The 15,318-nt window shown below is 37.3% G+C and overlaps 1 protein-coding gene across 10 annotated transcripts in view; it reads right to left on the bottom strand.

Annotated features, from left to right (window-relative positions):
* Positions 1 to 15,318, bottom strand: part of ADGRL2 (adhesion G protein-coupled receptor L2) — a 190,962-nt gene that overhangs the window by 153,552 nt on the left and 22,092 nt on the right. For all 10 annotated transcript variants that reach the window (XM_045026939.1, XM_045026940.1, XM_045026943.1 and 7 more), the window contains exon 2: positions 864 to 1,036. In XM_045026939.1, coding sequence (XP_044882874.1) covers positions 864 to 936 — 73 coding nt within the window. In that variant the 5' untranslated portion in view covers positions 937 to 1,036. The remainder of the gene's footprint in view (positions 1 to 863; positions 1,037 to 15,318) is intronic.

Genomic DNA, 15,318 nt, shown 5'->3' with positions numbered 1-15,318 from the left:
CAACTTGAAACCTAGTTAATTTTTTAAAAGTTACAAATATTTTTAGATATTATACTTGGCCCTAAATTCCTCTGCCAATATTTGTGGTTAAAACAATTAAAATCATATTTTCCTATTCTTTTAAAATGTTTCTCTCTCCACTGTAATTGTCTAAAAGAGCCACAAAAACACCAAGGAGACTGACTATATTATCAAAACATTGAACTGATTTTACACAAAGAAAAGAAAATGTTTTTCCTCACTAATCTCTTCTATTTAAGAGCAATCTTAGGTGTTATATGTACCAGAGGTGAACAATTTACAGAGAGCAGTTAGGTTTTTAAACTGGCAGTGATCCTGTATGCACTTTCAGTTTCATTTGCCCAATTCTCAGACGTATAGCACTGATTTTAATGAAATATTTTCAGTTTTATTTCCAGCAAGCCAATCAATGCAAGTAAAATAGGTGCTCTGACTGCTGCTTTTGGTTCCATTAGAACATATTTTAAACAACTAGGCATTGTTTATATAACTCGCAATTTACTTGTGCTCAAGGACAGTGTAGTGAGAGGACTGAACAGAAGGAATCTAAAAATAAACCCCCTACTAGTTCTATCATCACTCCAGTTGTCTGAATACTGTTATTTAGTGTCATTGTATCAAACAATGTATGTTTATTTTTAATGTTTGTTTTGTTTTAATATCAATCATTTCAACTAACAGCTAAGCTCTAGAACAGGACAGGTAGTAATTAGTTGTTTTTAGCTAGGCAGATGCATCCTAAAACTCCTGAGCAATCTAAAAGCAAAATAATATTTTAAAATTATACAAGAGCATGTGGTCTCTCATCTGGAGCATAACTAAAAGATATCATATAATCTTACCTTCTGTATTCTGTAGGAAGCTGATTATGAGAAGTAACCAAAAAATTTGCATTCTGCAACCAGAAGACACCATTATTGATCCCTTTAAGTATTTTCTTTGTATTCCTTAATGAACCCAGTTATAAATGCCCAGCATCATTGAAGCCGGTGGTCTATATCATTGATCTTCATATCTGGGGATGGAAAACAAACAAACAAAAAAAGATTCCATTGTTAGTCATATACTAACAAATTTTTTAAAAAAATTATTCACATATCAGATATCAAATTTTAGCTGACGTGAAGACAGAAAGTCAAAAATATAACATGAAGTACAGCTGTACTGTGGCTGGGGAGCAGGCAGGTGTGCTGGATTTATGATCAAGGTCAGTGATCAACCAGGATGAAGAAGTTTAAAATGTGATTGTAGTTAATGTGCTCCTACTAAGAGATACAGTGAAGATAAGAAAATGGATTTGCAGATGGGTGTAGTTTAAACACAAAAAAACCCACGAGACACATTATTCTACACAACACTGATACAAAACAGATCCAAGTACAGAAAGAGATACAGCCCAACAATAAAACCTCAAAAGAGAAGCTCAGCAGGACCCCGCCACATCAGGGCTTCCTTACCCTCCACAGGAGATAGGAACGCCAGTTTTTCCTATTACACATAGTTCTGCCTCCTCAGACAAAAAGCTAAAACAGCAACATTGTCATCAAAATAACCATTTTGCTGAGGAAGCTCATGCTTCTTTGACCAGTGAGTTTCAGAGAACTTCTAACCACAATGAAAAACCTTTCAAACAAGGGGGGGGAAACCATGTGTTGCAAGCACATTGTTAATATTGCCACTTCAAATCACATGTACATTAGCCTAGGTCAAAGTTGGTATTGCACATGATTACACTGGGTTTAGCAAGTGACTGAACTCCTTAGTTCTACTTGAGAAACCAACATCACCTGAACTTCTCCTGCATACCATGTAACACGAAAGACTTTAAAAAGGTATGTTTTACATTTGATTTTTTTTTATGATAGTAGAAAAGAGTTATTGAACTGGAAGGTCTGACCAGCCATGTGCACTCTTCAGTGAGTGCCTTCATTCTTGCAACAACCATCAGAATAAAACACGTTACTTCCTCTTTCATAGGTAGGTCTATGAGCTGGATCAGTCTCCAGTAAAGATATCAATGTGAATGCACAGTTGAATTTCCAGTATGAGTGTGCAACTCAGAACATGGTAATAATGAACCTCTGAAAAATGCTGCACAGACATAGATCAAAGGAGACAAGTTCTGTACCACATTACCCCAGGCCCTATAGACAGACAGACCAAAATTTTCAAATTTGGGTGCCTGAGGTTACACTTAAAATAAGTAACCTGACTTTCCGAAGTTCCACAGATCATGTATCCTATTTTATCTTTCTTGCTTGTGCATAGCAAACTGAGGCTGGAAGCAGCAAAATCACTTAAGCCAATGAAAGGGCAACTACCCGGACACCCCAGGACCTTAGATAGTCCTTGGTAGTCCATTTCAACCCATTCACACTTTTTTTTTTTTAACACCCCAGAGCTGTGAATGAATGCCGTTTTATAAAGTTGTTATAGAACAGCCTTGAGATCCTTTGGGATCAAAGCTGCTATACAAAATGCATCAACGATCATGATAGTGCCCTAATGGAGACACACTGTAGAAATTTCCGTTCAATGGCCATATGGGAGTCTATAAATTGGTGTACACTTAGGACTTGAAAAATCTATTCATCCAGTCACCAATGACAAGTAGGAAAGCGCTCCTTGGCAAGGATGCCCAAATCATTGATTTCTGGAGAATTTACACTTTCCTTTAAAAAAAGTTTCTAACCCTCCTGGTCACAAACACATTGAGTCTGCAGACATCAGCTGCAATGCCTCTGATGTTGCTCATTGCTTTGACAAGCAGCAGCAGGGTGAAATTAACAATCACTTCATTTGTTTCAGAGCTGCTATACACAGTCCTGTGGGTAGCAATGAATCTATCAGTGGAATACTGCTGCTGCTTGTCCACAAGACTCGCACACTTACATTGGCTGTGAGTGCAGGAAGACATAATACCAATGCAGTCAGACAAGAGTTTAATAATTTAGAGTAGCCAAGTATGCTGCTTCACAGTGGACGTGGCTTTAATGGCGATGCCACTTCACTGTTGGATTTTTTCCCACATACCTCTTACAGAATGCAAAGCTCTTACAGTCTCATATGCAGGGAAATGAAAGAGAACTGGCATTCTAAGCTTTCAACAAAAGAGGCTCTTTTCCTGCAATTTGCAAATACAGCCAACAAGTGCTCTTCAAGCAAAGGGGCAGAGTGATGCATACCACACATGTATTTCCACAAAGAGCAGAGCAAACACAGAGTAGCTCTTCCTGGTCCAAGCCCAAGTGCCTAGAGGTGAAAGATCCATCACCAACTAATCTGAGATAGTCATATTTTATCTCTTAAGTCTTTCATCCTGGGCTGAGAGGGCTTTGCATATTGAAAAATCTAAAAACCGCATATGACACTGCATGCAGCTGAAAGTAAGATTGCTAAGGAGTTCCTGCTCAGGAGAAAAGCAGGTATTGATACTAAGTTATCAAAAACTGGGGATTCTCCCACAAAAAAAGCCTAAGGAGAATTTAGATTAATTCTTCACTCGTCACACCCAAAGGGCTAAATCACTGAACTATTTCACAGACACTGCAGACTGCTCAGTATGATTTGAGCAAGCAATTAGAATAATTTGAGAGTGTGGATGAAGCACAATAATGGCTACACGTGAAATTAAGTCAGCCTTTTGATTGCTCCCAGTCCATCCAGAGGATCTTGATTTCCTGAGATTTAGTTTTAAATGGGCTTTTTTATTTCCATAACTTAATGCTGTATGGGCTGCTTAGCTGTATGCATAAATTTTGAAAAGTTTTTTTCCACCTCAAAGTGGATAGTGACACGGCTGTGCTTTGTCATTCTTCACCTCAGAGCCTTCTTATTGTAAGAAAGGAAGGAAATAATCAGAGCACTGTTAGAGACTGATGACCACTTTCTAGGAAATAGCTGCCCAGATAGGAAAACCAATGGCAGAGGGAAGGAGTAAAGGCCTCAAACCTTCTAAATGGACTTATTTTAGGTTTTATTTAACACCGAGCAATAAGTTACAGAAGGGTCTTGAGAATGTTCCTGGGACACTACAAAAACAGCAGCTACCACCGCGTGAAGGAACAATGTAAACTGAAATGTTTGTGACAAAGAGAAATAGTGGGTGTACAACATTTATACCGTTCTAGTCTACTGGGAAATAAAACTTGACTCACTTTGTTGCACTGAAGGCACAATATGTCTAAAGAAACTAATAAGCCTTCGTCAGACTGTTTATCACTAAGATATGTTTTCAAAAGGCCAGGAAAAAAATTCAAATGCAGTTTGAAAACTGACTTCAAGAGATTTTTGTTGTTTTTTATTTTTTTATCCAAATTAACAACAACCCTCCATTAAGCAAATTGTTATGAAACTCTAAATAGTAACTACTTCAATTAAAATAAAAGGACATTACAATACTGAATCAACTGCTCAGCAGCACAATAAAACTAATCCTGGAAAAAGTTACCCCAAAGACAAGCTGGAGCCAAATGACACTTGTAGGGATAAACATTGCTGTCAGTCTTGTCTTTCTGATCACGTAAATGCCAAAGATGTAGAGACAATGGAATCTCACAACAACAACAAAATCCAAAAAACAAACAAACAGGACCAGGAAAAGCCATATTAAGTTACCTCTTTGCAAACAGAAAAGTAGATCATAGCAAGTGGTTATCCTGTGCAAATAACTTGCTTCCTCTCAGATCTTAATAGGCCTAAGCTATCTGTGATCCAGAGAGAATGTTTGAGAGTGGGAAAGAGACATGCTCCCCAGAGCAAAGACTGCTTAAGAGTGCAACAAAAGCTGTCCAAAAAACTTCAGCTGTAATTTAAATCTCTACCTCTGGGCCATATTGTAGTCTCTCACAGGAAAACCTGTGCTGGAACCGAGAGGTTTACTTTGTATATTTCCCGTTGAAGGAGGGAAAAATCAGGAGAAGTCAGCATTCAGACTTGGGCAGTGTTATGGGATGCACAGAGCTCTGCTCCCAGCCCTACATATCCTAAAACAGAGGTAGCCAATTATTTTTTGTCGAGGTCCAAATTTCTTGGTCAAGGTCCAGATTGTGGAGAAAATAATAAAAAAACCCAACGATGATGATAATATATAAATAAAAAGATTTTGGGGTCCATTCAAAAGTGTATGGTGGTCCAGATTTGGCCCATGGTCTGACTACTGACTGCTTCTGTCCTAAAATCTCTGCCCTGCTCCCCGACCCCTCTGCACTGCTGAAACCTCTAAGCCTAGCTGTACATCTCCTACAGAACATGTTCTACCATTAGCTTTCTTCTCTCCTCTCCCACTCCACACTGCTCGGGAGCACCCCAGAAACAGAAAATGCTGCTCCAAGTATCAGCTCCTCTTGAAATAGGTACTGTCTGGAGATAAGCGGCTCTCTGAAAGGAGCTTCTCCCTCATAGACATACCCCCAAATTCTGTGGAACCCAAGTCCCAAGGGTTCTGAGAGGTCCAAAACAACATGCAAAGAGCTGTCTCTCTCCCCCTTTGAGTAACACTTTGTCCTATTCTACCAGGCCCTACCATTAATGAAAATGGAGAGGAGCTCTGAAGTTGTGTTTATGTACGCCTGGTTGTTTCTTTTGCTGAAGAGCTTTCAAGATCCTACGATCCATCAATATTACTATTTTGAATTTATATATAGCCCTGTCATCTTAGGACCTCAAAATGCTTCTGCAAACTTCAATTAAGCCTCAACATCCCTAAGGTAGATAAGCATACCGACTTTATCAATGGGTAAGCTGAGGCTCAGAGAAACAAGGTGAATTACACAAGGTCACACACTGAGCCAGTGGCAGAGCAACAAGCAGGAATCTAGAGCAGTGGTTCTCAACCTTTCCAGACTACTGTACTCTTTTCAGGAGTCAGAGCTGTCTTGCGTACCCCAAGTTTCACCTCACTTAAAAACTCACGCTTAGGCTTCAGCCCCACATGGTGGGTCTCGGGCTTCACCTTTCTGCCCTAGGTCCCAGCAAGTCTAATGCTGGCCCTGGCAACCCCATTAAAATGGGTTCACCCACAGTTTAAGAACCACTGATATAGCATATAGAACAGTAACAAGTCATTGTCTGTATGAAATTTTAGTTTGTACTGACTTCACTAGAGCTTTTTAGTTGTAAAACTAGGCAAACCTCTAGATGAGCTGATGTACTCCCATAAGTACATGAGAACCACTGCCCTAAAGGCTCTCGTTATAAGCACTAGGTGCACTAGCCTGCCCCCCATTTCATCATCACCACCTTTCATAATCTTAGCTATTAAATTTTAAATAAGTAAATTTTAAAAATCCAAAGATTTCATAGAGTTTAGGGCCAGAAGGGACCAGGAGATTGTCTAGTCTGATTTCTTGTATATCACAGGCTGTTAAATGTCACTCTGAAACTCCTACACGGAGTCCAATTAGTTTAGTTAGACCAGGGGTAGGCAACCTATGGCACGGGTGCCGAAGGCGGCATGCAAGCTGATTTTCAGTGGCACTCACAGTGCCTGGGTCCTGGCCACCGGTCCGGGGGGCTCTGCATTTTATTTAATTTTAAATGAAGCTTCTTAAGAAAAAAATGAAAAGAAAAGAGAAAGAAAAAAGAAATTTTTTTAAGAAAAATTAAACCTTATTTACTTTACATACAACAATAGTTTAGTTATATATTATAGACTTATAGAAAGAGACCTTCTAAGAATGTTAAAATGTATGACTGGCACGCAAACCCTTAAATTAGAGTGAATGAATGAAGACTCGGCACACCACTTCTGAAAGGTTGCCGACCCCCGAGTTAGACGAAAGCATTTCAGGCCTCAGGAGACTAAAATACATCTAAGAAAGGAGAGGGTGATGATAATGGGGAAGGGATAGCTCAGTGGCTTGAGCATTAGTCTGCTAAACCCAGAGTTGTGAGTTCAATTCTTAAGGAAGCCATTTAGGGATCTGGGGCAAAAAAATAGTTAGGGATTGGTCCTGCTTTGAATAGGGGGTTGGACTAGATGACCTCCTGAGGTTCCCTCCCAACCCTGATAGTCTATGATGTGTAGAGACACATATACAGACTACTTGGTCTCCACAGAAAGCCTGCATCCATGAGGTTTCCCAGTTTTAGAAAAATGACCATTAATGACCCTATACCATGTAAAAAGTCAAATAATGCATCACTACTACTAAAACCTTCTTCCAAGCTTCACTCGTGAAATATTGGAATGTGCCTTAGCATTGTTTATTGTCCAACAGCCCCTCTGTTTTATACTTTGCTTGCAACATGAGACAGTTGCAGTCTTTCAGCAAGTAACATATTTATATTTATTAGATGCACTAAATATTCAAGACATGCATAACCCATCAGCCAGGTTATTTAAAGGGGGGAGGGACTCAACTTGCTTTAATAGCTTTACATTAATGCTACACAATTGGGAAGTCATATCACATCTCTTAAAATTGCAAGACCTAGTAAAAAAAAACTAGAGACACAAGCAATACACAACTCTGTTTAGTTAGCATAATTTTAACTACTATGATAAGTGGTCAGTCTGCAATCCACTTCCAATTAAACAGGTTGCTTATTGCAGAAGAAATGGAAAGGCTAAACCATCTCTATCTAAAATTGGTCATCAAAGACTGATACTCCATTAAAAATATTACAATCCTAAAGACCTAACCCTGGAGTCTTATCTTTGGTTCTGTATGCAACAATCACCATTAATTAACACCTTGAACATTGGGTTTCTAACACAAAACATTTCTGTCTGAGCAGTACAGAAGGAATGCAGTATCAGGGAAGGGAATAGCACAGTAAGAACAAGACGTGACCAAGGTCACCCCGCCTTACAATAAAAAAGTCATTTCTATGCACTCAGCTGCCTTGTACTCTGAAGTGATACATCAATGCTTTAGCAAAGCCTGAAACAGTACGGGATAAACATACACGCACCCTGAATCTAAACTGAAGCAGAGATCACAAAAATCAGTCCCTCCGTTAATCAGAGCAGTGAAAGTTTACTCACAAAGGAGGATCTACCTGTATGAGAAGCAGCACTAAACAAATTATTTAATAATATGACAAGAATTTATCCCATCAAAATGCAACAACTCAGTGGTCTGCCTCAATAATTCACAAGGAAAATAAATGGGATTCAATTAAAAAGGGCAAAGATGTTCATTTCTCTTTATAACTCCGATTTGGCTCAGTTCCATTCTTGTGTTTTCACCAGGTATTGTGTATATATATTCTACATGGAGTGCCTCTCCTGACAGGCTCGTTCAGCCCCTTCTTGTTAACACAGGATACAGCATGGACGCTCTGGGGAGTTTTCATTCAATAAGCCAGGAAAGTAAATCCTTGCTAGTGCTAATCAGAAAGGCTTTTTTTGGCTCCAGGCACTCTATTTTTGCCAAGTTTTAATCTTTCTCTTTTGCCTCCACTAGATCCTCAGAATCGTGAGGGTCGCCCTTTACTCATTACATTATTCCTCCATTTCATTTCAATTGACACCGCATCACTGACTGAGACTACTTGAACTCAAACAGTTAAACTGAAGTCGTTTCATATTTTTGGCCTCAGTGTATCACTGACTCTTGCTGGTGCCCTAATGATAAATCTCCAGTACATGAAAACTGGGGGAGGGGAAGAGATTCTGTAAGTCAATTACAACTGTTATCGGCTGTAATATCTTAGTGTCATGCTGAGCATGTTAAATATGCTGATCGCTTTGGACACCAGAGGCACAGTCTGAGGCTGTTTGCCGTTCTCTTCATAAATAGTCCTAGGCTGTTGAAAATGCAAAACAAATAGCTCTCATTTTCTTATAGGATAGATTTTTGTGAACATCAAAAATAAACAAGGGAATAATGAATAGCTATAAAAATACTCATAGAATCATATGACAAACCAAAAGAAACAATCTTACAGCTAAAGAAAATTCAAAGGCTTTTCAAATTTCTCACAGATGAAAAATCCACAAAATAATCCTTTATTTTAAAAAAGATGTATCTTTCCTTTTAGATGAGAAGCCACCGGTCTAATATCATACACACTGTAGTATTGTAAGACAGTAAAATGTTCGTTGACAGTCTTGACAGGGCTTTGCAAAGACCCATTTTCCTGAAAGATGTTATGTCACTTGATTTAATTCCTTTTTTCAACTAGTATTTTTCACAGCAGAGAATTTGTTTGAAGTGGAGGTAGACAAACAAAATGGAACTGTGATCAGACATGCCTATACCTCTGGAATGGATGTCACATGATGCTTTGTGTAGCTGACTGCAAGGATTTTAACATACTTGATACGTTTTATGACCTTTCCTCACTTGGCATAAGAGCAGAGAAAAGTTAGTATGTCAAAGAGAAGCTGACACATTGAAATAAATAATGTCATCAGTGCAGGACACATCTACCTGGGAAAACACAAGCAAGTCCAGGAACCTAGTTACAACCCAACAGAAGCTTAAAGAATGGACAAGAACTCGTCACCTTTTAAACACATTCCATAACTGGGCTAAATAAAGCCTTGAGGTCCTGACACTACAAATTGCAACTGTGTTGTAATCGGGTAAGGGGACAACCATTCTGCAACCTGATCCTACACTGTAAGCATGAACAGACCTTTACAGATCTAGGTTTGGTAACACTGCTCATGCTGGAAACACACTGTTTTTACACACTCTTTTTTAGGTTATTTGCACATGGAAAATAACCACTAAATATATGAGAGTATCGGGATAGAATCCATTTCAGCAGCTTTCTGAAGGATACAGTTACATCTTAATTTGGCACTTTTCCATACATTATGCTGAAAATAAATGTCTATACAATGTATATATGATACTGTTCACAGTTTTGAGGACAGGTCTATGGGGATGAAAAAAAATCACCTTTGGTATTTTCTTAAATCAGACCAAATCAGGTACAAAAATAAGTGGAAAAAATTAGTGGGTTTTAAAAAAAAACTAGCAGAAATATATTATAAAAATACACATATTGCACTGAATGTAATTAGTGGCATAGCTTGATGGTTACAAAAAGAATATGGTTCGAACGTTAACATCTGTGAGATCATGGCCTAATCACTGTGCAGTGAAATATGAAACAAAATCAATGGTGGCACATAAGATGTAATGCCGATTATGTTTGGCTCACTGCACTGAATCCTGGATTCATAAATCATTGTTACTAGCCATTCCGTGAATCGATATTCAGATTCCCTCTTGGTCTATCCATATGACCACTAAATGAAATAATAATGACCCAAGATCTGTCATACATTAGGTCACCAATATTACCAACAGGGATTTCTTGGGAACAGTGAGGCAATCTAGGATAAAAATATATCTGATGAGCTTACAAATAAATATGAAAAAGCTGTAACTATCTGTAAAGAGAGAGACTTATGTGAGGGAGAGATCCCTATTTTTAAATAACTGATCTTTCATTATAACTTCAGATATTAATATTTAACATAGCACTATAATAATCCTCTTTATTAAAGACCATTTTTATAAACAAACTTCACCATATACTTTTTTCTTATTTCAAATATACTCCTTCCCATTTTTTTTGTTTTGTTTTAAAAGAATCATTAATATCACTTTGATCAGAAATCCTTTTTTCCTTACCATGGTTCCGATAGCCAAATGCTTCAAAGGACCACAGAATAGTCCCATTAAAAACCAACAACAAAATAAAATAAACGTCTAGAGTGCTTTCAATGAAGCGTTATTCCCCAAACACTTTACAAACCATTTAATTACATAACAGTAGTGCAACACCCCACTGCAGACAAATATGAAAGCTACTGTGCACTATCCAGCATCCCACATACAATCCAGAGTCATGATGCTATTAAAATATCTAATGGTAATAATATCTAAGAGAGCGAGAGATAAAAAAAGTAAACAGTCAGGACAAAATGCTTAGCCCTTTAAAAAAAACATTTAAAAAAATACATAGCATACAACCTTTAAACCACGATCAAAACTAGTATGATATTCCACAGTGGAGACCTGGCTTGTATGAATGGGACTGCACTGAACCTAGATAACTCTTCAGAAGACCCCACTATGAATATCAGCAACAGAAAAAGCCGTTCCTCCTGCCAATCACTGACAGAAAGTGAATCCTCCAGACATACTAATTTACACAGTGGGGGAGCTGCACAGTAGAAGGCTTAAAACCTACAAATAATTAAAGTTAAAAAAAAAATACCTCTTATCTCTCCTTCCTCCTTCACAGTCAATTTCCTCCCTTGCCTTTCTAGTTTACGAAGAGAATCTTCGATACTGACTGAATATTAATGCTCCAAATCCAAGAAATGACACAGTTAAAACTGGACATGCAGCCTTAACTCTGTCCATTGTATGTATGAATTACTATACAGTCCTTAATTATATAACATACTATTTCTCATACAATTGCCATGCATATCTCTTGTGATGTATGCAGCAAGTTTTGCAGGACTCTGCAATACATAACCTAACTTAGGGCCTGATTCTGCAATGAGATGTATGTAGGTGGACCCCTGTGCCCATTTAGAGACCCATTTACTTCAGTGGGGCTCCATGTAGATGCATAGGTTATCCATGCACATCTCATTACAGGATCAGGGCTACAAAATTTCTGTACAATTGAAGTATCCATGCATATCGTGACCTCTTAGTTGTGCACTGAAATGGGACTTACTTCAGTGCTGCATGCATCTTGTACTGGCTCTCTGAATGAGGTAACTTTCATCCTTTATGAGCTTAGTGTGATTTTCAGTGGGTCAAAACTTTGTCAAATCAAAAAGCTACTGTGCCCTCCCCAGCATCCCATATGTTCTATTCTGGGAACACTCAAAAGGCATTTCTCCTCAGTGGGGCTATTTTCATGTCTAATTTAAACCTTCTGCTCCCAGACATTTCAAGGGAGAGCTGAGAACAACTTAAAGAGCTACTTAGAGATGGCAGAACTATTTTATTTTATTAACATTAATAAATATAATGTACAAATTCTGAAAAGTGATAAGCAACCAAACTCAGGATTTTGAATAGAAACCTTAACTAAAGCAGTTGCAAATGCAAGATGTAGCTTAATTTCAATTTACATTTTCTTTTCTCTTATACCTTACATGTTATCTTCTCTCTCTCTTCCCTGTGGCAGTGGATACTAATACCAAAGGAAGGGCAGAATGGAAAATAATCTTACAGATTGGAATCACTGAAAGCACTACATGTCTTGACTCATTTTCTAAAATGCTTTTTAAAAAATCTACACTAAAGCAGATTTGAACTCTTACAATATTAATTTCCATCTTTCCACTCCAGACAAAACTCAGGATATACCTCAGCTTCAGTTTAATTTCTTCTCTAAAAATTTGACACATCTCTTAGGAAAGTAACTCTTTATGTTCTCTAGTTTTCTCAACTTATACCTGACTCAAAGCAAGGGTCTGTGTCATTTATATAATTCATATTTAAATTATTTTTATTTCTGACAATCATGCCAGGACATGACTTCCTATGACATGGGAAAAAATGTATTCCTTCTACTCAAGTACAGTTCAGACTTCCCAAGTAGGCAGAGTTTAAACCTCAAGGCCTGGAGTTGTGCGACACGTAACACGTTGCCATTTTAAATTACATGCTGTCTACTTTTGAATATCTTATTTGTGAATACTTAATGGTCACTACTTCATTTGCCACTAATAGAAATTACTTTTTTAAACAATTAACTACACACCTAATTTGTCAGCTGCAGTTCTCATGTGTGCAACACATGAGAACAATGAAGTCTGCATTTGTCAATCCACCTTATTTATTAAGTGAAAAGTGTGGAGAAGGTTACAAAATTTTAATAAGAGCATTATATTATGGCAGCAATAATCTAGGTGTTTTACTGGAAGTGAAGTGGATTACTGTAAATGAAATTTTAAAATGTCCTTTCCATTTTACAGATAACACAAAATGACTCTTTTCATGTCTCTAGCGATAAGGATACACTTGCCACACATTTAAATAGTGCCTTCACCCTATCCACCCCTGCTCATGAATTAATAATTCAGTGACATTAATACAAGAAGATAAATGATAAAGAGGTTACAGCACAAGGGCCAACGGTACATACATACTTCTTTTAGAACAGCTAATACCTCTCTGCCAATTATTGTTAGAACTTTTTAATAGTTTTCAATGGCATTTTTAGAATCTAAGTAGCAGCTTATGCACACACTGTTTCATATAACTGAAGTTTAATAAATCTCCTGCTGGTACCAAACAATCATTCTAGGGGATTAAAGTGCAACATCTGCTAACATTAATAAGCATTTTATATAGAAAAATATATAAAGGCAGTCTCTACTGAATTGTCAATCTTCTGAAAAAGCATCTAGATATATAAACTGGTTTGGCATAAATTATACCTTTATTGTTCAATTGGTAACTTTAGCTTATGACAACAATGAGGTGTATTACTACGTAGTGGCTACAAAGGAATAAAATTATTTATTGTCTGGAATTATTTTACTGTAGGGCAGTTTTCAAAAGCTTCAAAAAGAAACATGCCATATTATTTTTGTGTGTGTGTGTGTGTGTGTGTGTGTGTGTGTGTGTGTGTGTGTGTGCGCAAAATATTTCAGATAAGAACCTTATAAGAACCCATGCTCTAAGTAGTTTTTCAATAGTGAAGTAAGTTACTAATCAATTTCCAAATGCCGGTTTCTCTAAAAAATTTGTTATGGTTCTGGTTGACTTATTTTCTTAATTTTTATGAAATAATTTATTTTCACAGTACTCTCTTCTTTGGGTAGATGTGTATGCATATGTTTAAAACAATTAAAATTCTGAAGATTACATTTTTAATTAAGAATTTTAAAATATATTTTAAGGAAGAATTTGGTAAATCTTAATGCTTCTGAAGTGAGAGACACCTAACATTGGTTTGAGCCAAAAACACAATAGGCCAACACTACACACACTTCTCTGCACAGTACTGCCGATGCAACTTAACCCTGCGATTTCAGTTTTGGACAACTAAATAATAAATTGCCAAACGTGCCAAACTGTACCATGGTTTTGTAGTGTGGACAAAACGGAATGAGATCAACAAACTTGGTTTGTGTCTTTTTACTGAAATCAAATGTGCACGTAGGTCTCCAGACATGAGAGCCCAGTGCCATGGCCCAACATGCCAGTCAGGTACCTATAAAAAGGAAACATTTGACATACTTTTTTTTTTTTTAAATTGGCAATGAAATCCCTTGATGGTTTCATGTTATTTTTCATTGATTGATCTGGTTGACTTAATTTTAGCATTTCTGTCCAAGCTATGCATTGTTTTGAAAACGAGTATGATAGTATTTTCCTGTGAGAGGTGGAATTTTACATGGTGCATTTTAAAGAGATGAAACAACTACAGGTAACAAGGTCAAAAAAGGTTCCAATATGTGACAACTGACGCACAGGTCAGAACCTGTTAGCTGCACCAGGCTTTGAAGTACCCATGACTGGGGCTGAAGCCTCTTTTAGCCAACAGAAACTAGCTGTTTAAAAGAATAAGCTTTAAGGCACTAAGCCACAATGTAGGTAGATTTAGCATATATTTTTTCAAACTGATGGTTTCTTTTGGCTGAAAATGACTCCCACAGCTCCCATATATACTTCAAAGGCAGGAGTCACCATTATTTGAGATGGGATAGAGAGATTAGAATCCTGACTGTCCTAAGGTCTCCAAAGATATGTTTTTGAAAATCAGTTTGACTTTTAAATGAATAATCATTTTAAATAAAAGTTATAAATAATTAAGTTACTACTCACATACACCCCCCAAAAATGTGATAATGTAAAAATGTACATACTCTATTTTATTTTTTTTCCAAGTGGACTAAAACTTGACAAACTACGCTGAGAGATATTGCCACATCTCAGATTCTGGAGTCACTTGACTTTTGCCTCATGCCTCAAACTGTATCAATGTGTTGGTCTCCTTCATAGCATGCATTCCTCCTGTTTTGTGCAAGGCTTGTTTATTATTAAAGGTTTACTGTAATTGCAGTAGCCCCATTGTTATTTTCAAATCCAGACCACAACCTTCCACAGTTGCTCAGATTAGCATTTGCTATTTAATCAACTTTAATACAGGAATCAAACAATGCTGACAATAAAGCTAAGCAGCTCTTTTGCACAAACATCTGAATATTAAATATGAAATGTAACAGGTTTTAATAATTAGAGTTTGTAAACGGTGTGATATATATGTCTTCCCTAATTTGGTAAGATGGAATTCTCACATAACACTCATCAAACTAAACACAAAAAGATGTTATGGCGTTTCACTAAATTA

The sequence above is a fragment of the Mauremys mutica genome, chromosome 8, assembly GCF_020497125.1.
Source record: "Mauremys mutica isolate MM-2020 ecotype Southern chromosome 8, ASM2049712v1, whole genome shotgun sequence".
Classification (NCBI taxonomy): domain Eukaryota; kingdom Metazoa; phylum Chordata; order Testudines; family Geoemydidae; genus Mauremys; species Mauremys mutica.
This window is presented reverse-complemented; position numbering and strand designations above follow the sequence as displayed.